At 45.8% G+C, this 24,857-nt stretch overlaps 2 protein-coding genes across 11 annotated transcripts in view; both read right to left on the reverse strand.

The window, feature by feature from the left end:
- Positions 1-24,857, reverse strand: part of LOC310747967 (uncharacterized protein) — a 176,968-nt gene that overhangs the window by 85,937 nt on the left and 66,174 nt on the right. The window lies entirely within an intron of this gene.
- HDAC5 (histone deacetylase 5) overlaps positions 1-24,857 on the reverse strand; it is a 117,100-nt gene that overhangs the window by 29,070 nt on the left and 63,173 nt on the right. For 4 of the 10 annotated variants that reach the window (XM_083582501.1, XM_083582504.1, XM_083582499.1 and 1 more), the window contains 9 exons: positions 23,833-23,963; positions 21,541-21,672; positions 19,409-19,521; positions 11,338-11,472; positions 5,915-6,137; positions 4,518-4,729; positions 3,057-3,374; positions 1,176-1,341; positions 40-173 (listed from right to left, as the gene is read on the reverse strand). In XM_083582501.1, the coding sequence (XP_083438627.1) occupies positions 40-173; positions 1,176-1,341; positions 3,057-3,374; positions 4,518-4,729; positions 5,915-6,137; positions 11,338-11,472; positions 19,409-19,521; positions 21,541-21,672; positions 23,833-23,963 (1,564 nt within the window). The remainder of the gene's footprint in view (positions 1-39; positions 174-1,175; positions 1,342-3,056; positions 3,375-4,517; positions 4,730-5,914; positions 6,138-11,337; positions 11,473-19,408; positions 19,522-21,540; positions 21,673-23,832; positions 23,964-24,857) is intronic. The other 6 variants (XM_083582502.1, XM_083582505.1, XM_083582500.1 and 3 more) reach the window with 2 other exon arrangements.

Raw genomic sequence — 24,857 nt, forward strand, 5'->3', positions numbered from 1 at the left:
CATTTGCTGGCAGAAGGTTTCCATTCTGAAGATTCTTACCTCACACTTGCTTAGCAACCCTGTCTCCTGTAATCTGGACCAGATACTCTGGATTCTCCCAGCATGCTCTGGGTGAACATTAGTGTTTCCGCATGTGCACTGATGCTTCAGCATGAAAGTGTCATAAACTAAGCCTGTGAGAGAGGGCAGGAAAGAAGGATAGTGGGGAGGAGCGGGGGAGAGAAAGAGAAGGGAAACTAGTGAGATCATGGCAATGCTGGAATGATTCACAAGCCACAGGTGGTTTGATTTAATTTGAGTGACTTTTGGAACTAAAGGTGCAGGAGTTCAAAGGAAATTGCACTCTCCGCGCTGAAAGCCGTTCTGCCCTCCCCCTCGTGGAGTACAGGAGTCAGTCATGTCCTTTGTGTGGAAGGAAACACACTCTGCACATGCTCAATTGCATTCAGTATTCCATATGAGTCAACACAAAACACAGGGCTAAATAAATGGGGGGGGGGGTGACTGGTTCAAATTAAATCCTGCTCCTTTGACTGCCCTGCCCTACTGAAGGAGCCCAGGTAGCAAACCAAATCAGAAGTTGCTAAGCAACGGAGAGCTCTGAGTGAGAAAATTGCTGTGACAAAAGTCAAAAGCAAACTGAATATTTTTATGCCTCTGGCCCCAAGACCACCTCTCCCAGGCTCTACTCCCCTTGTTGACCAGGGGAGAGGCACCGTTTTCTACTTTGCCTTGGTCACCAAATGTCTTCGGCCTGCCCCAACCACTGACCAATCCTGGCAAGGAACTCCCTGGGCCAAAGAGACCCCCAAAGAACCAGAGACATCCCAGCTTTCCGTACTAAAGCAAGGCTCCTCCTACAGCACATCAAGCTGCCCCAAAGCACACCCAGGCTCAGCCTGCGCGGCGGTTGACAGAGATGTGCCCTGCAGAAAATAATGAATTTGACACAGACCTCATCAGCTCCAGAGCCCTGAAACGGATGAGGTGTAGTAAACGAAAGAGTATATTCCCAAGCATGTGCAGAATGTCTTTTCTTTGCACACCCGGAACAGGAGATTTCAGAAAAGGGAACGTTGCTTCTTGATGGGCAGGTATATCCCCATTTGCACACACCCAAGGCTCTCTCTCCCTGCCTTCCAGTCTCCGCGAGAGGGGTCTGTATCGGCTCCTACCTGTAGTGAAAAGGTGCTTGACCAAGGGCTCAGCTGTACTGCTCTTCAGGCTAGTGCTGGCAGGTGACGACTGGGTGCGGCCGAGGGCTTGGTGGGGCAGCGTGCCGATGCTCAGGGGCGTCTGGTAGAGATGAACGGGCCGCAGCTGGTGTGCATCTGCAAACACCTGCCAGAGTTGTGTGCAGGAGAACAGCCAAAAAAAGTGGGGGGGGGAGAGAAAGAACATTCAAATGGCTCTGTTACCTTAATACTTAAGCAGCTTAAAACATGTGGCCAGGTTTAGCCAAACTGTACGGGCACCTATGAGGCAGACTGTGCTCGCTGATCAATTTGTGTGAAAACTTCCTCCCAGTACATACAGAACTGCATACATTTTGCACTTTGAAGCCTCGGATTTCTGCACACCAAGAGTGACTTGCATGCTGTGCGCTCCGAACAGCTGTGGCTTGTAATAAATTATACACACTGCAAACATAGGCATATGACTGTTTGGTTTAACTTCTTTTCCATTTCCAAACTATTGCTGGGGAGAAGCAAGGAGCCAAGTTGGGTAGCAAGATCTCACTACTCCCAGCTGAAATCCTGCACGTCCTGTGTCCGCCCCCTTCCCCAGCTGCTGTTCCGCACACCCAAGCCTACTTCCGCTGCCAAAAAGGAGGGCAACTCGCTTTGAAAAACAAAACATCAAAGCCGAGAGTCTCGGGATGCTGAATTCTCTGTCTGAGATGGGATTCTAAGGACTAAGCTTTTTGGACACACTGGTGGCTGACCGCAACCTATGCAGCAATTTCCAGCAACCACCGTGAGCCAGATGGTCACAGACCCCAACATGCAAACCTGAATCGGGGTTGGGCGTAGGATATGTATTCACAGTATGAGCCTACGATAAAATGCTCTTCCAGCTAACAGTGATTTTATTTGTGGTACACATCTCTCATCGACCTTAACCACTGGACTGCTGCAGACAAGTTTCCCCATAACTGTTACATCCAACGGACCCCTTGCAATGCTCACGTTGCTCTCCTGGCTAAGCTTCCAAGATTACACTCTTTTCAACCCACACTACCCTCTTCCAGATTCTTTACAAAGCCTCTTCCCCACCCCCACCCTGCTTCACCCCTGCAGACAGCGCCTTTCATCTGCCTGCCAAACACACATCTGAGGCTGATGAAATATTTAGGTGCGCAGAAGAAATGAAAGAAGGAAAGACAAGTGACTCATCCTTAAGGAGGACGCAGGGAAGCGGAAGGGATGCACATAAGCAAGGGCAGAAGGGAGGGTGGCGGAGAGGTGGGAAATGAGTCACTTTCTCTTCGGGAGTCTTCGCCACCGCTGGCGTGGGTGAGTGGGGGTGAGGGATGGGGGCCGGAGGCGGCCTTCCGCCTCCTTCTCCAGGCTCATGTCCTTTGGCAGTGAGCTTCCTCGATGCTCTGGGGCTTCATCTTGCCAGCTGCTCCTGTGCGCCACCTTAGCTCTATGCCCTCTTTTACAGAACAAGACAGCTGAAAGGATTGAGAGGAGGCGCCATCCAACCCCTGCTCAAAAGGAGACACTGGCTATCTTCCACTCCCTCGTAAGAACTTAAGGGCAGCCCTGGTGGATCAGCCCAATGAGAAAGGTTGGGACAGGGAACCTTTCTGGCCCGGTGGGCCTATTTGGAATTCTGGAAAAGTCCCATGGGAGCCCATCGCAACACGGGTGCAAAGAGGAACAGAGCAGGAAGTCTCTCATACACTTTGGATGTTTGAGGGGGCGGGAACAGGTGACCCCCGATTCATGGGGTGGGATTTCAAGCCACCCCCTCCTTTTTATACGCCTCCACCCTTCGAAAGAGACTCTTCCCACACAGATTTCGGCAACGGATTCGTACGGCGGCCTCACCTGCCTGTAAGTCACTCCCAGCTCCTCAACCTCCTGCTCCTCTTCGAGCCTGTTCTCCCCGGCTTCGTCCTTCAATCGGAGACAGCCCTGCTCTTCCACCACACTCTCTTCTTCCTCCTCTCCTCCTCCGCCTCCTTCTTCCTCCTCCTCCTCTTCCAGGTCCTCCTGCGTGCCCTCGCTCTCCGTTGACCCGTCCACCACAAAGGGCCCGTGGCTGAGGCCTAGGCCCAAGGGCTCCTGTTGCTCTGTCAGCTCCTCTTCAGTCTCTTCTGGGTGGGTGGTGGGGGGCGGAGGCAGCTCACCGGTCTTGGTGATGATCTGCAAACGGAGCGGGCGAGAAAAGGAAAAGAGGACTTGAACATGCTGAGACGTGATGGGCAACTTGCAACTGATACGAGGGGGAGGGTGCATATTGAGCCACCAGGGAACCAGCACTCAGACCGAAAGGAGTCTCTGAGCCCCAGCCTCCTCAGCTGGTAGCAGAAAGGAAACTTGACAGAAATACCTGTGCAACTCAAATCGCCTATACTAGAAAAGGGAGGTGCCAAGAAGGATGTTACAGTCTCGGGGAGCAGGGGGTGCTCAACAAGGGGGGGCAGGAAGGACATGCCTCTCATTTCTCCATACTGCACTAGATCAGCCTACCATACAGCAGCCACTGTATTCACCATCATTCAGTCTGGACACTGAGGTCCCGCTCCCAGGGCCTTCTGGCGGTTCCCTCACTGCGAGAAGTGAGGTTACAGGGAACCAGGCAGAGGGCCTTCTCAGTGGTGGCGCCCGCCCTGTGGAACGCCCTCCCGTCAGATGTCAAGGAGATAAAGAACTACACAACTTTTAGAAGACATCTGAAGGCAGCCCTGCAACAGGAAGTCTTTTTATATGTAATTTTTAAATTGAATTTTCTGTTTTACAATTTCAAATAAACATTTTACATACTTAAAGTATCAACGACTTCCCTCCTTCTCTTTTCACGGTTCGTTTTGTGTACGCCTGCATACATATTTTACAAAAACTATTCCAATCGGTTTTCCATTATCACATCTGTCAAAGATTATCTACACTGCTGAATTTATCTTAAAGCTGCCAGCGTTCTCTGCTGTACACAATTATTTCCCATATACTTGACAAACATTTTCCAGTCTCCTTTAAACATATGCTCTTCTGGCTCTCTTATTCTATATGTTAAGTCTGCAAGTTGCCCATATTCTGTCAAACTTAAGTTGCCGATCTTCGTTTAGTTGGGGCCTCGCTCGCGTTCCAAGTATCGGGAAGTTTTTAATGTTTGACGTTTTATTGTGTTGGAAGCTGCCTGGAGTGGCTGGAGCGACCCAGTCAGATGGGAGGCGTATAAATATTATTACTATTACTACTACTACTACTACTATTATTATTATTATTATTCAGGGCCACCTGATGTGCAACTGTGATCAGTGAGCTGTCGTCTCCTCCTTTACTCACCTTTCCCAGTTGGATCTGCTGCTGTTTCTGCTTCTCTAGGAACTGCTGGTGCTGTTGCTGCACAACCAAATGCTGCAGCGCTTGAGGGCTCTGCGGCAACGGAGACGACTGGGTGCGGCTCAGCGGGCGGTGCCGAGGTAGCTTGCTTACCGTCCTCAGGGTGGAGGGGACACGCTCCCCCGTCACCAGAGGAGACTGGCCATGCAGAGGAACTGTAGGGGGGGTGAGAGAGGGAGGCATCGTTAAGGCACTTTCGACATTACGCCGCTGCAGTCCGCTTCAAAACGAAAAGCCACAAGCCAAGTCGCTAGTCCTCAGGGTTTGTTTTCATTCATATGGGTGGTTTCTGGCTGCGTATTTTTTAATATATAAGTACTATTTTAAATTAAATTTACAAATTTTACAAATTCATCTAAAATTCTCTCCCCGGCAGTGAAGGCCCTAGGGCATTTTTAGCGATGCAAATGCTTCTGTGACTCGTAAAGTCGCCCTTTTCGCTTTGGCAGCCAAACGATAAAAAAGAAGACCCTGGACAGTATAGCAGTGAACTGTGAGGGAGACGCAGAGATCTAAATAGGCACTCTTATTTGTGATGTGGCACCCCTGTTGCTTGTATTTATTTTTCATTCAGATTTGTCATGGCCAACGGCTAGTACAATAAAGTTATTTGGCTTGGATTTACATACAATCAGAATGAATCTCTCCTATCCATTGACTTCCCATCCACTGTGCTCTTTTAATACCCTTACAAAGCTGCTGCGCTACTTATATTTCATCCATTATATATGTTAATTCTTAACGGTTAAATTACAAGTTCTCATCTGTTGCTGTACTGCCAAGCCCGCACACTTTTCAACGTAACCGTGATATATTTTTCAACTACCCCACAAAATATTTCCATTCTTCAGAGAAGTATTTCCCCCCCCTCTCATTTTGTTCTCTTAATTCTCACAGTTAAGTCTAGCCATCTCAGCATATTCCATCATCTTTGTAAGCCAGTCTTTCCATTTTTGGGCGTAGACTGCTCTTGCCGCAGTTTCTGCAGCAGCGCGAACGCACAAATCGATTTGTGAGCTTGAAATTCCCCATTTCTCACAACAAATTCCCGCTATTTATCAGTGGGGGGGGAGGGACATGTCACATGGAAACAGCAGTTAGAAAGGTGCCACCTTCTACCAGAGGAAGAATATAGTACTCAGCTGCCTGCTCTGATGATGTCAGCTGCCTCCGCTGATGATGTCACTGACTTCCGCTGCAAAGCAACCCTCCTGGCACCCCACATCCGAGCTGGTTACTGCCAACAACAGTGGTTAAATGCTACATTCCACCCTGTACAAGCTCGCCTGTGTGTTGCACCAATACGTTGCCAGAATCACACACCCCGCCCCCGCACTCACCAGCAATCAGCGTGTTTTGCTGCCGAGCCTGTTCCAGGAGGAGGACGTGCTGGAGCAAGGAAGCATGGCCGTGGTTGTTTGTCTCGCCCTCGAGGGCCACCCCCAGAAGGCAGCTGGGGATGGACGACATGCTCAGGAACTTGCTGGTCAAGGCCCCGCCCTGGCGCAACGACTGGATGGCCTGGCGCTCGGCTTCCTGGTGCGTGGAAAGGTTCGGGGAGGCCTAATGGAGGAAGCAGGGTGGATAAAAATCAATGATTTTTTTTAAAAAACAAACAGATTTTTTAAAAAAATTAATCAGATTTTTTTTAATTTAAATTGGATTTTTTAAATGAAATGCTTTTGGAGGAAAAATCTTTCTAAAGGTAGTTTTCTATTTAAGTTACATTAGAGTCCAAAGGCTATTAATCAGGAAATAAGGATTTGTTTTAAGTTTTTCATGTGTGCTAAAACTCAGTCTAAGTTTTTTTTTTTTTAATTGTTTAACCACATCAGTTAACAAACGTGGATACACATGCTATAATGTTATTGTTTTATTCAAATTAATTGTTTAAATTGTTATTAAGGATATGATTGCTTTTCTCCTTCCAATAAAGTACAGCAGAAAAGTTATCCAAATATAAACAGTAAATTTGTTAAACCTCACAATAATTTCATAATTATCTATGTATTTCTAAAAGTGTAACCAAATCAGTAATTTTTGATATAACTGTAAAAACTACATTATTATTGTTGTTGTTGTTGTTATTATCCCCAAAATGAAACCTTCATCTGGTTGTAAATATTATGATTATACCAGCAAGAATGAGTCTTTCTGTTAAAAAAAAAAATTAAATCAAGTCTTACTGAGTAGTGATTTATATCATGATTTAAATCGATTTGACTTAAATCAGATCCACCCTGGGAGGAAGCCAAGAGGGTTTGCTATAATCATAGGCAAGAGTGCGGCAATGGTCAGTCACCTCCCTGAGATCCACTATCCACCACCACCATTTTGAATGTTAAAACAGTGACAAAACATTAACCTGGTTTCTATCGCGTCTAGAGTTTACAAAGGCAAACTTATTTCTTTCACTGTGCGTGCAATGGTTGGGAGCGTGTGTTTTGTTTTGTTTTGTTTTTTGGCCCACTCCATCAACCTTGCCTCATATGTTGATTTTGGATTATACCCAGATTCTCCCTGAGTTCTAGGCTGATCCTGAAATGGTTTGCTTTGGGCCTATGCACACAAACACCGCACGCAAGCCCTTTCCGTGATTCCCCTTTCCAAAATCAACACAAGGAGAGGAGTAGCCATGGAGTGGGCTTGCAGGAGCCACAGCTTGAGAGATGGCTCTATAGTAGTAGCAGTAGTAGGTAGTAGTAATAGCAGCAGCAGCAGCAGCAGCAGCAGCAGCAGCAGCAGCAGGGCTTAGAATGGTAGCGATTATATATTGCACTAAGGCAGAGCTTTGCAATCTGTGTGCCGCAACATGTGTGTCCACTGAAGTTTGTAGGTGTGTCGCGCCAACGCTCCTCCCGGGGCTGGAAAGGGGTTAGTTTAACCCAGGCTTCCTCAATGTCGGCCCTCCAGATGTTTTTGGCCTACAACTCCCATGATCCCTAGCTAGCAGGACCAGTGGTCAGGGATGATGGGAACTGTAGTCTCAAAACATCTGGAGGGCCGAAGGTTGAGAAAGCCTAGTTTAACCTCTGGTTTGCTAATAAAACCAAATTACTGTGTCGTGAAATAATGCATGTCTAAAAAGTGTGTCACCAACATGAAAAGTCTGCACTGAGGCATCCAGGAAATATCCTCCAAATTACTCTCATTTTTTCCTATACGGTGGTACCTCGGTTCTCAAACGCAATCTATTCCAGAAGACCGTTCAAGTTCCGAAATGTTCAAAAACCGAGGCGCAAAGGGCTGGCTGCAAATGCAACTGAGAAAATTGAAAAACGTGCAGCAGAAGCCGTACGACTTCAGAGGTCCGTTCGAAAACGGAAGCGTTTACTTCCGGGTTTTCGGCATTCAGGTTCCGAAATGTTCAACAATAGAGACGTTCGAGAACCGATGTACCACTGTATATGTTTCTCTCTGTGTGTGTGTATGTGTACACACACACACACTATAGGATACAAGCATATCAAAATATATTCAGACCCAAATAATCTGAAAAAAACCACCAATAACAAGTAAATAATACAGGCCAACTACTGTAAAGACACTCATAAATTCACCAGCTATTATGTTACAACTTCCCCTTCTCACAGAAATACCTCCAGCCCAAAAGAAGACACTCAAATTCAGTTAAGATCCCATTTTAGTGGAGAGACAGACGGGTTAGACAAAATTCACACCCATTTTAAAAGTGCCGCTGAGAATTAGAGGAAGGAGAGGCCGTTCCTCACTGCCTGGCGCTGTGTTAGGGGAGCAGCACCCAACAAAATCAAAACATGGGTGCTCACAGCACACACATGCACAACTGTAAGCTCTTTCCTACTCAGGGTTGAGGAAAACAAATCGCAGCAGAGCCCAGCAGAATGCGAAGTCTGCCACTCAGCTATTTCCAACTCCTCAGGCTGAAAATAGCCAAGCTGTAGACTGGGCACGAGTCCTGAGTGCCTAAGCCTGAGCCAAGTTTGGTGCTTGTCATCAGAGGAAAGCAATAAATAGGTTACAGCTGGGAACCAGTTGGTTTAGGAGAAAATAAAACCTGGAGACTGAAGCTTGTAAAAAAAGAAGAAAAAAAGAATAACACAAAGCAGAAGAACCCACGAAAAGGACATTTAAAATACTCATGAGGGTGGAATCATCAAACACTGGGGCCTCTGCAATTTGTGGGGTGTCCGATAGGGCAGGGGAGAAATTAAGGTAGGACTGGAGCAAGAACCAGAGGGTTTTAACATCTTATTTTTTTATTTATGTTTGTAAGCATATGTATATCACCCTCTCACATAAAATATCAAGGCGGTATTGCATAGCAACATGTTGGATTGTCAGAGTTGTTTAGCAAGAATAAGGTGGAGCAAGTATAAGTTGCAAGAAACCACTTGGAACATCTGTTTCAATCGCTCTTGTTTGATTTGCTCGTAGCAAACAGCTGAAAGTTTGCACATTTTGATAATAACAAGCCTGATTTGCTATTGGGGGGGGTTTTGAATAATTTCGATTGCAACTGTACATGTAACATAAATAGTACCCCTGAAGCCATTTTATGTGGTCTCTGTCAGTGTTGCCTACTTACCCCAGCAAACCTTCCACCCCTCGCCCCCACCCTGGTCAGGGTATGATAGAAAGTTTGCCCACAGATTTGCTTGTACGAAGTGCCTCCAGGACTTGTAAGAAGGGAAGAAGGCAGGATTGGAAGATCAAATGCTTCACATACAAATCCCGAGAGATGCAGCGCTAACGCCACAACTATGCACCGTTGCGCCTGAGAGTAAATGCCTGTGTGAATAGGTCTACTCCGTAACTGTGAGGCACTTACTGCTAAATGGCGCTAACTCTATTATAGAGCCTGAGGGAGTCACTCTTGTCCTAAATGCGCCTCAGCCTGGCATGTGCACGATGAGGCGACTGAGGAGAGAGGAGTGACGCCTGTCCTTTACTCATAACTCCGCAACAGCAGCACTGGCGACTAGAAATATTCAGGGCCGGCTTTCCCCAACCCGGCACCCTCAATATGTTTTGCACTACAGCTCAGCATGACTGGGAAATGCTGGGGCTGGTGGGAACATCTGATTTAGAGGAAGTTAAGACGTGAAACCCACACCCCACCTGCTTTTCTTTGTTGTTTTGTGTTGGCACCTTCCCCTTCTATAGGAAAGCCAGTTCCCCAGAGGTCCCTTCCTGCTCTACCATGTCCCAACTTAACCCCAGAACTTGTGCCCCCTCTTCCACTCCTAAAGCCTTGCTCTCTCTTCTCCCACTCCAGCTCCGCTATTGCTACTCCCCTTCCCAGCTTCTTAAGTCTCATAGTTTCTTTCTTTGGAGTTCCTTAAACTCTGCGTTTCTCCCCGCTTCCACCCGCTAGCCTGGCTCCAGGCTTTCCCAAACGTGGGTCTCTTTCCAGCTCAGCCTTTCTCAACTTGTGGGTCCCCAGATGTTGTTGAACTACAACTCCCATCACCCCTATCTAGCAAGGCCAGAGCTCAGGGATGATGGGAGTTGTAGTCCAACAACATCTGGGGACCCACAGGTTGAGAACCGCTGCTCCAGCTGTTTTCGGACTACGATTCCCATCATCCATGACCGCTGGTTTTGCTAGCTAGGGGTGATGGGAGTTGTAGTCTGAAAACAGCTGGCGAGGGACCCAAGTTTAGGAAACCACTGGCCAACAAAGTGAGGCTTCAGCACAGGGTCTTGGGTCATGAAGCAATACATACAGAACTCTCAGCAGCCTGATAGAGATGTTAAGGCAGTTCTTTCCACAACTTCCCTGGAGTTCTATGTGACTTGAGGGAAGGGGGAAGTGACAACAGCTTCCTGTCAGCCTGAGAACACTCTTGTCATTCTACATTTTATATAATGTAGTTGTTTTAATACAATTGCAGCCTGGATCCCAAACGCCTTGGTACTTGGACGTCCGACAGGGCTCCCACGGCTCCCAATTGGCTGCAGGAGCTTCCTGCAGCCAATCAGAAGCCGCGCTTTGGTTTCTGAACGGATTCCATTTGACTTCCAAGGAACGACTGTAACGGGTGCCCAAAACCTGGGTCTCCAGACTACAACTCACATCATCCCTAGCTAGCAAGACCAGTGGTCCGGGACGATGGGAATTGTAGTTCAAAAACAGCTGGAGAAAGAACCAAGTTTGGGAAACACAGTTTTAATATTTAAAAGCTGTCAATGACGTTGGGTTTCTTTGGCAGAAAGGTAGTATATAAATCCTACAGCTAAAATTAGTGTGGAACTGGTGCCTAGTTGACGTACGTTCATTTTGGCCCCTGCTTAAAACAGCTTCATTTAGGCTAAGCCTATCAGGGCATGTGGAAGTGACTTGCAATTTTTCTCTTTTGAGCTACTGTTGATTTTAATCATCTTCTGGATGCTTTTAGAGAACTGTTTTGAACTTTTTTTCTACCAATAATTTTAAGGTTTGATTTTACACTGTTGCAAAGTGCTAAATAGCTGCCGCTGCTTCTTAACAATCAAGCGCTACGGAAATGCTATTTAATTAATTAACCAAAATAACTACTTCGGTACCTGCGTATTTCTGACTTTCAGCCTCTGGGTCCTAAGCAGAGGCTTGACTTATTACAATTGTTCTTGGTTAGTTACTTTCCCTGCAGTAACACGGCTCACCACTCTTACAGGACAAAATGCTGTGCTAGATGGGCTGTTGGCGCCTGGGCATCGGTGGCCAGGTGTGGTGGTGGTGTCTGAGCCAGAGCACCCACTGTATGATTTCTGTTACGTTTTATGGATAGCATGTACTCACGCTGAGGTGTGAATTTGTCACCGTGACGGTAGCCTGTAGTCCTAAGGAGATGTTGGGCAGAGACGGGGAAGTGTACAAGCTGAGCTGGCTAGCTGACCCATCCATGGTGACAGCTCGGTGTTGGGGCAGCATCTGCTGTATATAATTGCAGGGAAGGGAGGATATAAGAAGAGACAGAAGGGTAAGAAACTGCAACAAAATATGAGAGGAGGTGGGGAAACACAGCCATGTTCTCCCAGCTCTATTGGTTTGATCATCTAGCTAGCATGGCAAGAGACATCTGGGACATATGCCAGAAGGCTGGCTTGTTTTTTCAATTGGTCTTGAAATGTATATGCCAACAAAGTCTTCTGCGGCACATTAAAAGACTGCATGTATCTACATGGTGTGTCCAAGAGGCAAAGACACCACAAAAATTACCAGCAGGTACCCAGCCCAATGTTGTGCAAAAAAAGGGATGAATTCATGAGTCAATTAAAGAAGGCAGCCCCCCACTTCCACATCAGCAAAAGGCAATTCACATGCAGTCTGCATGGTTGTGGAGGTGGGAAAAGAACGTAATTGCAATCTGTGTTCAGACAACCACTCCCAATTAAGTCCATGTATCTATTTATCCACCCAGTATTTGCGTACACAGCCCATCCTTCACCCAAAGGTGTTTATAAAAAAAATATTGCAATTAGAATAAGAACGTACATTAAAAAAAAATAAAGTCACAAAAAGGTTGTTACGTCTGCTAACAAATTCCAACTCACTTCACGGCTGAACTTTTAAATGTAGTGATCTATGGTCAGTCAAGGAACACCTCAGGGGTCTCAAAGGGACTCACACGGTTGCCATTTTTAACGTCTCATCTGAATCCTTTTATTTATTAATTTTCATAGCAAGTGACCCTTTTTAACTATGCAAACAGCAACAAGCTTTGACGTTATGCAGCTCTGACAATGTTTGTAGATATAACAAAGCAAAAGACATGCAGGTGTTCCCCTGAAGGCGCGCAGTGGCACTCTAGCACAAGGTGTAGGTGACATAAAATAGGAAGAAGGCACTGCCCAGAAACTTTCCAAGTTCAGCAGCATTTGAATCAGCTGGATCAAGTTAGTTACAAAGGCCCCATTGAAATCTATGAGACTTAAGACAAACTTTTCACATTCTTTGCAATGAGAAATGTGCATTGAATGTCCAAGCTCCATGTGCACAACATGAAATCTCTACATGGTGCTTAATAAATTTTGGATGCTTTATAAGTGCATAGTAATAATAATTATAATAATTGCACCCTGCCCATCTGACTGGGTTGCCCCAGCAATTCTGAGCTGCTTCCAACAAATATAAGAACACAATGAAACATCAAACATTAAAAACTTCCAGTTACAGGGCTGCCTTCAGGTGTCTTCTAAAAGTTGTGTAGGACTCCTGATATTTCTCAGAGCTTGATAGTAATAGAGCTCCTCAAGTGTTCTTGGTGTTTGAGTTCTAGTAATTTAGTCGGAGCAAAGTCATAACAGATTTATCATAAGAAAAGGAGCTGGAACTGTTAGCAGAGCTTGACATACATACAAGAAAAAAGTCCCAATAGGATGGCCTTCTCTGGAATAGCGCTCTCTCTGGAACTTGTCAGAGAGGCGGTTTAAGGGCTGTAGATTACTGGAGCAATGGTATAAAAAAAATGGCAAGTGACAAGCTGCTGTGTTAAATGGAAAGCTAAGGTGGGAAAGGATATTCAGCTTGCAAATACAAAGGTTTATTCTCCGCTAGACTTGATATTTCTAACCCTTGAGCCCCATTTGCTGAAGAACTGAAACATATCTAAGTGGTAACCAATTACAAAATATGAATGAACCTATTCTGCAAAAGACAGCAGGTACCCTGTTGTGAGAAAAATGGCCATAATGACTAACGAAGTTATTAGTTGTTACGAGACTGAGTAAGGTGCAGCGCACAGGGAGAACAGAATGAAATGAATAATGTGAATTCCCCGGACAAATCCACAGTAATCAAGGGGCTAATTCTGAGTCTCAATCAATTACTGAAATACGATCACTGCGGCTAAATCATGAACCATCCCAGTCCATCCTAGAGGGATTCCTGTAGCCCAGTCCAGCCTTGTGCTGGTCTACAATCTTGTCCCTGACATCCTTGGACAGCTCTTTGGTCTTGGTCATGGTGGCTACTTTGGAATCTGCTGGATTGATTGCTTCTGTCGACAGGTGTCTTTTGTACAGGTACCGTAACGAGCTGGGATTACAGGTAAGACCTCTCCCTTACAGCAGGTGCTTCTAATCTCAGCTCGTTACATACAGTGAAGAGACCAGGTAGTCTGACACCTGGCTGCTTGATAGGAGATCAAATACTTATTTCACTCATTATAACGCACATCAGACTTTTATCCTCTGGGTTTCTGGGGTTTTTGCTGTTGTTATTCTGTCTCTCACAGCTACAATAAGCCTACCATTAAAATTATGGATGGGTCATTTCTTTGTCAGAGGACAAACTGGCAAATTTAGAAGGGGATCAAATACTTTCCCCCCTCACTGTATACAGTGGTACCTTGGGTTACATACGCTTCAGGTTACATACGCTTCAGGTTACAGACTCCGCTAACCCAGAAATAGTACCTCGGGTTAAGAACTTTGCTTCAGGATGAGAACAGAAATTGTGCTCTGGCGGCGCGGCGGCAGCAGGAGGCCCCATTAGCTAAAGTGGTGCTTCAGGTTAAGAACAGCTTCAGGTTAAAAACGGACCTCCGGAACGAATTAAGTACTTAACCCGAGGTACCACTGTAAGATGGTATTTAAATGTTGGATTTCATCAGAGAACTGTGGTGTCCAAAAGGTAGGTCTATGACATGGGACTCAGGCAAACTGGACCAGATGACCCCCTGGGTCCCTTCCAACTCTAGAATTCTATCATTCTATAATGTTGGAGTTGGAAGAAATAAAATTTCCTGGTGAAAATTCTCAAGGGTGCCCTTCCACTGACGATGTCAGCACTGCATCTCAGGATCAGAAGAGGAGCTGAAGATGTTCCTTAGGACAAGCGCACAAAGACCAGCAGATGGCGCTTCTTCTTATAACAAAGGGGCGTCCTCCTTAACTAGTCCAGCTAAGTCTTTAAGTGACTGGGGGAGGGGAGGGTGGACCTGCCATATGGGAGGTAATTACATACCCTTCTGATCTGCAGCTTAGCTCGGCAGATGTCAAGATGGGAAGAAAGAATTCCACTGTGCATGAGAGAGAGAGAGAGAGAGATGCCAAAGCTCTTTCCCCCATGCACTAGGATCATCACTCTCCTAGAGAAGTCACATGAGGGGATTCCAGGGTTCTCTTCCTCTGCTTTTCTTTCCAGAGAGGAAGTAGCTTCTCTCTATGGTGGCACAAGGTTTGTTCATGAGCGGAAACACTTGCTCCTTTGAGAAGCACAATCCGGGAGAGTGTTGTCGTGCATCTGGTTGGCTGCGGTGAGAACAGAATGCTGGACTAGTTGGGTCTTCTTATGTTCTGAATGCATCCTCACCTTAACACCTCTCTAGTGCTAAACAGAAGTATGTGTGACCATGGCTCGTGCACGCATTAACTCAAATGAAACAATAAATAAAACAATAAATAAAACAACAAGGAGTAGTCTAAATCAGGGGTAAGGAATGTGTGGCCCTCCAGGTGCTGCTGCTGCAATCCAAATCCCAATAGCCCCAGCTAGCACTGCCAATGGCCAGGGATGATGCGAGTTGTAGGCCAGCAACATCTAGGGTCACAGGTTCCCTACCCCCCCAAGTCCTTTAAATCCTCAGTAAAGGTAAAGGGTAAAGGGACCCCTAACCATTAGGTCCAGTCGTGACTGACTCTGGGGTTGCGGCGCTCATCTCGCTTTATTGGCCAAGGGAGCTGGCATACAGCTTCTGGGTCATGTGGCCAGCATGACTAAGCCGCTTCTGGCGAACCAGAGCAGTGCACGAAAAAACCGTTTACCTTCCTGCCGGGGCAGTACCTATATATCTACTTGCACTTTGACGTGCTTTCGAACTGCTAGGTTGGCAGGAGCAGGGACCGAGCAACGGGAGCTCACCCCATCGCGAGGATTCGAACCGCCAACCTTCTGATCAGCAAGTCCTAGGCTCTGTGGTTTAACCCACAGCACCACCCATGTCCCTTAAATCCTCAGTAAGAGCCTGCAAATGATAAGTGAGAACTTTGAAATGGGGTGGGTGGGGGGAGGAAGGCAAAATGCGAGGGAGATAGTGAAAGATACAGGAAACTGTATGCAGATTTCCAAAAATAGCAAGGAGAGAAAAGAGGGCCTTCTTAAACGAGCAATGCAAAGAAATAGAGGAAAACAACAGAATGGGAAAAACCAGAGATCTGTTCAAGAAAATTGGAGATATGAAAGGAACATTTCGTACAAAGATTACCATAATAAAGGACAAAAGTGGAAAGGACCTAACAAATGCAGAAGACATCAAGAAAAGGTGGCAAGAATACACAGAGGAATTATACCAGAAAGATATGGAGGTCCCGTACACCCCAGCTAGTGTGGTTGCTGACCTTGAGCCAGACATCCTGGAGAGTGAAGTCAAATGGGTCTTAGAAAGCACTGCTAATAACAAGGCCAGTGGAAGTGATGATATTCCAGCTGAACTATTTAAAATTTTAAAAGATGATGCTGTTAAGGTGCTACACTCAATAAGCTATGGTTTTCCCAGTAGTGAAGTATGGAAGTGAGAGCTGGACCATAAAGAAGGCTGATCGCCAAAGAATTGATGCTTTTGAATTATGGTGCTGGAGGAGACTCTTGAGAGTCCCATGGACTACAAGAAGATCAAACCTATCCATTCTGAAGGAAATCAGCCCTGAGTGCTCCCTGGAAGGACAGATCGTGAAGCTGAGGCTCCAATACTTTGGCCACCTCATGAGAAGAGAAGACTCCCTGGAAAAGACCCTAACGTTTGGAAAGAGTGAGGGCACAAGTAGAAGAGGACGACAGAGGACGAGATGGTTGGACAGTATTCTCAAAGCTACCAGCATGAGTTTGACCAAACTGCGGGAGGAAGTAGACAGGAGTGCCTGGCGTGCTCTGGTCCATGGGGTCACGAAGAGTCGGGCATGACTAAACAACAAAAAAAGGTGTTCACGATCTTCTGTGTGTTAGCGGCTCACCTCAAACATCGTGCCAAACCATGGTTAAAGGAAAGCTAACTATGTTTTTGGCTGAACTGATAATACATAACATGCAACTGATGACAAACCAAGAGCCACTAACCCACCGTCTGAAGTGGGCTTGCAAGTCAAGGTTTGTGCAAGATTCAGGTAGGTAGCCGTGTTGGTCTGACGCAGCTGAACTATATAAAACCATTTTTTTATGGTTCGTGCAAGTTATGGTTTGGTGTGCTGTCCAAATCGACAAACTATAGTTACGGAGTCTGCTGCATCACAAAGACAAAAGTGAACATTTGAAGCTGAGTGCTTGAAGGGGGGGGGGCAATTTCTAATGCATGTTTGGAAGTTCAAAGCATAGTTTTTGTATTCTAGAATTGGCGCAAATCATGGTTTAATGAGGTTTCTGAACTGAGCCTCTGTCACAGAGTAGTGACTGAGTTTGCCTGTGGCTCTTTTCTTCTAAAGGATCTAGTGTTTTGTTTTATTCAGCACCATATTAACTTGAGAGAGAGAGAAAAAAAATGCATTTTCACAAACGCACCTAAAAATAAACTGAAAGTAAGACATAATTCACCGAAGAATCCTTCTCCATGTATGAGTCACTCCATAGTAACTAGCAAAAGTGACTGGGAGCCGTTTCTGGTTTCTACCGGTGCTCTTCTGCTCCCATCCACTTGCAAAGCTCAATGATCCACTGACACACACATAAAGCAATCATCCATGCAAAGACAATTGTGTGCACCTCCCACAGGAATGTATGTGCACAGAAAAGAACACACACACTGGCAGCAATCGCTAACAGTTGCACACACATAGGCAGTTTGGTCAGCTTCAGCAGTGCACAATTGCACATATCAATGGCAAAGTCATTTCCATCCAGATTAAACTGTTGCTGTCCCACTTTCTTAGAAGACACGCAGCAGCTATCCCATGAATTCCTTTTGCACCGAGTCAAGCAGGGTAGAGGGTCCTGCCTTTGAAAATGCGACTAGTGAATTATTTTACCCAGCTCTTAGCAGGCTGGGGGAGAAATGTGGGTTGGTGGAGGAAGGATGCACAAAAATACCACTTCTATCACTCGTGTAACCGCAAAACGCATTGTGGTTACGTATTTCAAAGCTACGTATTTGCTGTGATCCCACAAAAGCATGTAAACCACACACAGAGAGTATTTCGCATGTAATTCAGCTTCCTGAGAATTTCAGGTGTGTGTGTGTGTGGAAGGGGCTGGTGGTGTACAGCTTTTTTTTTAAAAAAAAAAAAAACAATCACATGTCTAGCCTTTAATACAGGGGTGGGGAACTGTTTCTGGCCGGTGAGCCAAATTGCTTCCTCTCCCTCTGCCCTGAACAGGCCAAGTTTGGCAGGTGGAGTGCATCTTCAGAAGCCCCTTTCAAAACATGACGTCCGATGTAGGGCAGGTGGACGTGGCAAGGCCAAAAGGGAGAGGCCTGACAGGTCTAATTAGGCTTGGGGGCTTGAAGTTGCCCTCCCTTTCTTCAATCCAACACCACTACTACAAATCTCTGGCACAGAATTTCCTGGCCCAAACCGGGCATGTGCCCAACTGATCTCTCCATTCTGAACCATGCTGGGAGGGAGATGGGTGGAACAATAAGATTTGGAGCTGACAAACTATCCAGAGAGGGGTATTTTTGGATGGATTAGGGCAGGGTTTCCCGAACTTGGATCTCCAGCTGTTTTCAGACTACAATTCCCATCATTCTTGAGCACTGGTCTTGCCAGCTAAGCATGATGGGAGCTGTAGTCCTTTGTCATCCGGTTCTCTTATTCCAGCAGTTAACTTTGCCAGTTCTACATAATCCATCACCTTGCTTATCCATTCTTCTTTAGTGGGCACCATATTTTTCCATGTATAACATGCCCCCGTGCATAAGACGCCCCTTATTTTTGGGGACTCTAAATTAAGAAAATGGGGGGAGACTACACCCCCTTTTTAACATTTTTAGTAAAAAAAAAAGACCCTAGTCTTATACACGGAAAAGTACGGTATTTCTGCTTCTTTCCATTTTTGTGCGTAGAGAATCTTAGCTGTAGTTGTAACATAAGTAAATGACTTAATCATATTGGGGGGGGCTTCTGTCCCTATAACCCCTACAATAAAAGCTTCGGGGGGTTTTTTGGGTATAGTATTTTTAAACATCTTTTTTATCTCATTATATATCGTCTCCCAAAATGCCCTCACTTTCTTACAAGTCCACCACATATGAAAAAAAGGATCCATCTATCTGGTTACACTTCCTCAGTCAGCAAACTTTCCAAGCCCTATTTGGAGATGTGGGGGATTGAACCTGGGACTTTGAGACCCAAATCAGATGCCCTACCACTGAGCTATGGCCCACCCACCCCCCTTCCCCCCCTTATTACAGTGGAACCTTGGTTCCCGAATGGGTTAGTCGCTGAACAAATCGGCTCCCGAACGCCGCAAACCCGGAATTAAGTGTTCTGGTTTGCAAATGTTTTTCGGAAGCCAAATGTCCGACGCGGCTTCCGCTTGAGTGCAGGAAACTCCTGCAGCCAATCGGAAGCCACGCCTTGATTTCCGAATGGTTTCGGGAGCCGAGCGGACTCCCGGAATGGATTAAGCTTGAGAGCCAAGGTACCACTGTGCATTGCTTTCCCAGCCTTCCTCCAAGAAGCACACCAGGAACATTTCTCCCATTTTTATGCTCACAACAACCCTGTGAGGAAGGTAAGGATAAGAGAGTGGCAAGCACAAAAATCACCCAGCAAGCTTCATGCGTGGGTTCAGAGTAGCAAAGAACAGGCTGAAAATGTAATGGCGGGAGAAAAATCTACGTTCATAGATAAAGAGAGGGAAACCTATATGGTGTTTGCAGAAATGATACCAGACCAGTTCATAAGCTTTGCAGCCGTTGCTCCACCAGCCTTCTTACCTCAGTATGAATGTTGGGCACTGAGCCAGTAAGCCCGTTTTCTGTGATGGCGCTGTTGGAGCTGTTCGGGGAGCTGGGTCCAGATCCGGGGGCACTGTTGCACATTGAAGACACTGCAAAGAAGGGGGGTGGGGGGAAGATCACTACTATGTCAGTCCCTTGTGCTAAAATTTAGGCTGCTGAGCATTTCAGCTTTAATTTCAAAACATAATCAAGTTTCAAGTCCTCAAGGTGGCAAGAGAACCATCTGAAAATTCAGTGTCAGTAATGAAAGTAGTTTTTGAATCACCGGGCTGCCTTCCCATTCATCTGGCCCTCCTGCCCCAATTGTCTTTGGCCCATCCTTTGACACCTTATGCCTGCTTAGCAATAGGGGGAGATCAGTAGCATAGCAACCTATCGGGTCTTCCAGGGAAGTTCGTCTATGACATTTCCAGTTTTTAAATACACTCTACCAGAAGGTGGTGTGCAGCCAAAGGAAAAAGAAAAAGGAATCCCTGATGCACTGCAGAGTTTCCTGGATCGCACTTTGAAATCTTCTTGTCATATCTGAACCACAGATGTTTAGTCTTCCATGATTCAGAAACTGGAAAAGGGCTTCACATATGCCAGACGTGGTGGCTCCCTCCACACAAAAGCCAGCGAAAAATCCCCCAAATTTCTTCCAAAGCTCAAATTGCTGGGGAGGCCCACGTTTTGGAGAGTAAAGAAAATTTAGAATTCTCTTCTCCCCCTCTGCCCTGCTCTGCTATGTTTGCAATTTTACATTCACCTTTCTAAATCAGCTAAAGGTATTTTGTTATTTCCAAAAAGAGGTCTAGTTTTGAATAATCAATCTCAGCCCTTCAAAAGCTCATGTGCTTATGTAATAGTGGATTGCCAGCCTGCCGCTGTCCCCTTTGCCAACAAAAATAAAAATTCCTTCAGAAGCAGCAGATGCTTCTGGATTATAACCCTCTTGTCCCTAACCCCCACTTGCACTAACAAAATAGCTAGCGGACAGATTACGACCTTCAGGATTAATATCTTAATTTATCAGCAGCGCATCTGAAGGGGATAGGGGGAAAAACTTTATTCTTTATTTAAATAAAACTTCACTTTCATAACCTGCTCTTGGCTTTCCTCAACCCCTAACATCACTATGAATTTTATAAATCTTTAAATGGATACTTGCTTTGATAGTTACAGGGTCATACTAGAGAAGGGAAGAACAAGATTTGACTCGAAATATAAAGTTTGAATCAGAATGTAATGTTCAGCTCTCCTTTCCTCCTCTGAGAAAGATATTAAAGCTTAACATTTAAATGGACCACAGTTTCCTATTGACGCCTGAGCTCTGGGAACTGTGGCTTGTTTAAAATACAGTTACTGGCAGCAGGCCAAGATCAAACCAATGTTTCAGAACTTAACTTGCTCTCAATCAATAGTTTAAACAAACCATGGTTTTCAGTGCTGACATCAAAGGGGAAATGCGGTTAGTTAAAACTGTAAGCTTCTCCTCCTCACAGGTAGAGAAGAGAAGTGGGGGGAGGGTGTGCAAGCCTGAGACACCCTGCAGTTTGTTCTTAAAGTGGGAATCCACAGTTTGCTGTTTCTAAGTCATTATTTAAACCAACTTGCCGCATTCCTCCTTGAATCCCAACTTTGTCACTTCCAGTCTGCTATCTCAACCCCTTCCTCCCACTTTGTGGCACACAGCCCCCACCTGAGCCCATGTGAAGCTTTTGAGGGTGTTATTTTCACCTCGTCTCTTTCCTCCCTCCTTGATTTACTGACCCAACCAAGAAAGTTCAAAATAAACAAATGGGAGTCAAATACCCATTTGAAGCTAGGAATTAGCCGAAAGGAATATGCCTTCTACACCTCCGGGAAGGAAGTTAAGTGGAGATGAATGAATGCAGAAGATTCCACATTTTGAAGGAACACTATGGAATGTTCTGGAGACCCAACTAAAAGTTACTTCAGAAAACCCAAATCCATGTTTACCAAGGCATTTGAGGGTGGGGAATTGGATGGGGAGGACTGGAGGGTGTGATGAATACTTCATCGTTCCCATGCCCAGCTATTCTCTCATGCAAATGCCACTAGCCAAAGCTATTCCCTCCCACTCACCCCGCCCTGGCTGGGCTCACCTGTAATTTCAATTGCTCGCTTTTTGAAGGTGCTGATGACGGTCCCATCTTTCCTCCGCAGCAGGGGGCTGCTCCGCCTCTCTGCAACCTTCTGTTTTAACCGTGAGCGCACTTTTAGGTTGGGTTCCGAGGCTGGAAGGAGGAGGAGAAGGAGAAGGCACAGGCACATGAGGGAAAGGTAGGAGAAAAGCAAGACAAGCGGTCGAATTGCTGGCTGATACCCTCCATGCAAATTCCACAAGAACAGGTCAAATACATATACCTAAGTCACACAGAGGACCAACATGGACAGAGAGTTCCATGCATGCAGGAGTATCCCATTCACATCTACAATGGGCAACGATCAGCGTTTGCAAGGAATTCCCCTTTGTGCATGCATTCCACAACTAATGGACGAGAACATGGCGGCCCTTGCACACAGAGAGTTGTGCATGTCTTGGCGCCCCAGTAGGAGGTTATAGGTCTGTCCAAGCTTCATCCGTCAATGTCTAAAAATCTGACTAAAGTTCTTCCTGCCCAACTAATCAGAGTGACAAGCCCCATCTCCTTCTCACCTAAAGAACTTCCATCATGTAATATCATGTAAGGATGACCTGATGTTATACTATAATAGTACCATAAAAGAAATAATTGCAGTGATAATTGATATGCAATGTAAATAAGAATTTAAATGATTTAAAGATGACAAGAGCTGGTGGAGGGAAGTCACACGGGTGTGGTATTTTATGTTCCTTTTGTCCTTACTTTTTCTTCTTATTTTGTGGTTAAGTGTGTATATCTTATTGTTTTGTTTGCTTGTTTGTAAGTACGCCTAAATAAAATGTTTAATAATAATAAGAAGAAGAACTTCCACCCCTTCCTTCAAAAGCACAAAGAAAATTGTGTATGTTCCTGATTTCTTTTACTCAGGACACACCACATCGCAGACATGCATGTGTCGCTTCCTCTCCCTCACTTGATTGAGCCCAACTCTTCCAAAATTTACCTTTCTTACTTGTTGGCAAGGGGTCTCTAGTCTGATAAAATGGGTCAGCTTGCAATAAGCACAGAACCGCTTTGTGAATTTCCAGAAGATTTAAGCTCTTGAAAGAAGATGGCATGATGTGGAGCAGGGGTTGGCAAAGCTTACCGGGCATGGGTCGGATCACTCCCGTGGAGATCCTGCACATGTCCGCGGTGCCAGAAATCGCTTCTGCGCATGCCCAGACATCGGACATCATGTCTGTGCATGTCTGTGGTGCCAGAAATCGCTTCTGTGCTTGCCCAGACATTGTGCCTGCGCAGAAGTTATTTCCGGCATCTGGGCAGGCGCCGAAGCGATTTCCAGAGCCGTGGAAGAGCCTCCCCGCGCTGCGCTAGTTTAGCGCAGCGTGTGGGGACTCGCCGAGCAGGTGGCTGCGTTTGGGGGCGGCTTAAGCAACCCCAGCCCATGAGCCTTAGGTTGCCAGCCTCTGGTGTGGAGTGTTGGATTGAGCGTTGGGATTTTGACCTGGGTTCAAATCTCTGCTCAACCATACTGGGCGACATGACTAGCCCAGCCCACCAGAGAAAGAGCCATAGCTCAGCAATAGACCACATGCCTTGCATGCAAAAGAGCCAGATTCAATCCTTGACATCTCCAGCTAAAAGGATCACAGCTAGCTCGTGATGGGGAAGACCTCTCTGTGCCTGAGAGCCTGGCGCACTGCTGCCAGAAGAACAGTAGCTTGCACTGAGCTAGACAGATAGCCTGACCTGGCATAAGGCTGTTTCCTATGTTTCTAAGGAGCTTTGTTTCCGCATAGCAGCTGGGTTGTTGTCTTTTCTCAAAGCCTGTCTGCAGAGAAGCTCTTGTAAGGTTACATAATTAGCACCCAAACATCTGATTTTTTGTAAAGCCCTGAACTGCATCTAAAAGTAGGATGTTCACAGAAGCAGTCTGCACAGTAGGTTTTGCAAATCCCACTTGCTCAAGAATATACAAGGCGCTTGGCACACACAGAAGTGTAGGTGCTTATCGTAATTAATATCTAGAGGAACTGAGATTCGGCATGGGAGATTCGCCCACTTGAGCTTTTGGAAAGCTCATCTTAGTCTCCAATAATGTTCAATAAACTAACTTAATGAATGTCCCTCCCTCATACTTGTAGCTCTGCCAACAAAATCACACACACAATCCTGGTCTTTTCAAGCCAGCATACTCAGAAAGTGCAGAAAGCCCCTTTCCACCCAGGGGCCTAAATTTCATCAACACCTCCCACTACCCCAACCCTGGTTTTCTGGTTTATCCCATCATCAAGGGGGTTTGCTGACCAGTTTTCCGGAGTGGAAAGTCGTCTCTGCTGTCGTAAGTGCCGAGTAAAGGTAGTTTACAAGAGGGTGGTGTTCCTGGGCTTCCTGTCTGGGGAGGGGAACTCTGGTCCAATGAGGTATGATGAGCCCCCCTGTGGAAACAGAGAAAGAAGTTGACCAAGTTACAATGGTGCAGACCAATAGGGTTATATGAAGTAGCAGAGCCAACGGACTTCTTCTGATATGTCCTGCTCCATGACAGACAGGGCAACTTATCATAACTTGCTATTTAAAACAGCAGCAGCAGCAACAACAACAACAACAACAGATTGAAAAAGGCAAATAAGAACAGCAGAGGTCTCGGTGTTATAAAGGCACAAATACAAATATGCCCAGTCATTTTGCAGCCTAACTGTTTAATTTACCAATTGTCTTATCAACAATGCAAATGTTTCCACTCATAATTCAACCTGCTCTCTTTCTCTCATCTATCTATCTATCTATCTATCTATCTATCTATCTATCTATCTATCCAGAGCCAAGCCAGGAAGTGAGAAAACAGCAGTTTACAGCAGCCCAAATGAGTTGTCTTCAATCCAAGCACTGACATTATTTTGTAGCATTCAGTGTCTTCAGTCTGGAAACACTCGCAGAAAACTAAGTTTTGGTTCTGTAAGCATCAGGGCGGGGGGTGGTTGTTTCCCTAGAGAGCTGGCATGTGAGCAGTGGAATTTGGCTATCTCTTGGAATGGTTAGGCTACACCTCAATACGTATACTTGCAAATAACAAGGAAAACTACAAAACTTGCTCTCTCTCTATAACGTGTGACACTGCTGCTTTTCCATTCAGCATGATTAAGGCGCCTATGATGTCAGAAAGCTCTCACACTCCTACTACAACCAATGTAAGAACAGCCCAATAAAATATAGCTTTCCCCCATATTATTAATCTTCCATGACTCCCTGCCACTGAAAGTCTTTCAAAAGTATACATCTGAGCATTTTGCAGAAATGTTTCTTCAGACTGGCTTTTAAAAAACAGGCTT

Source organism: Podarcis filfolensis (genome assembly GCF_964270895.1).
Source record: "Podarcis filfolensis genome assembly, chromosome: 13".
Lineage (NCBI taxonomy): Eukaryota > Metazoa > Chordata > Lepidosauria > Squamata > Lacertidae > Podarcis > Podarcis filfolensis.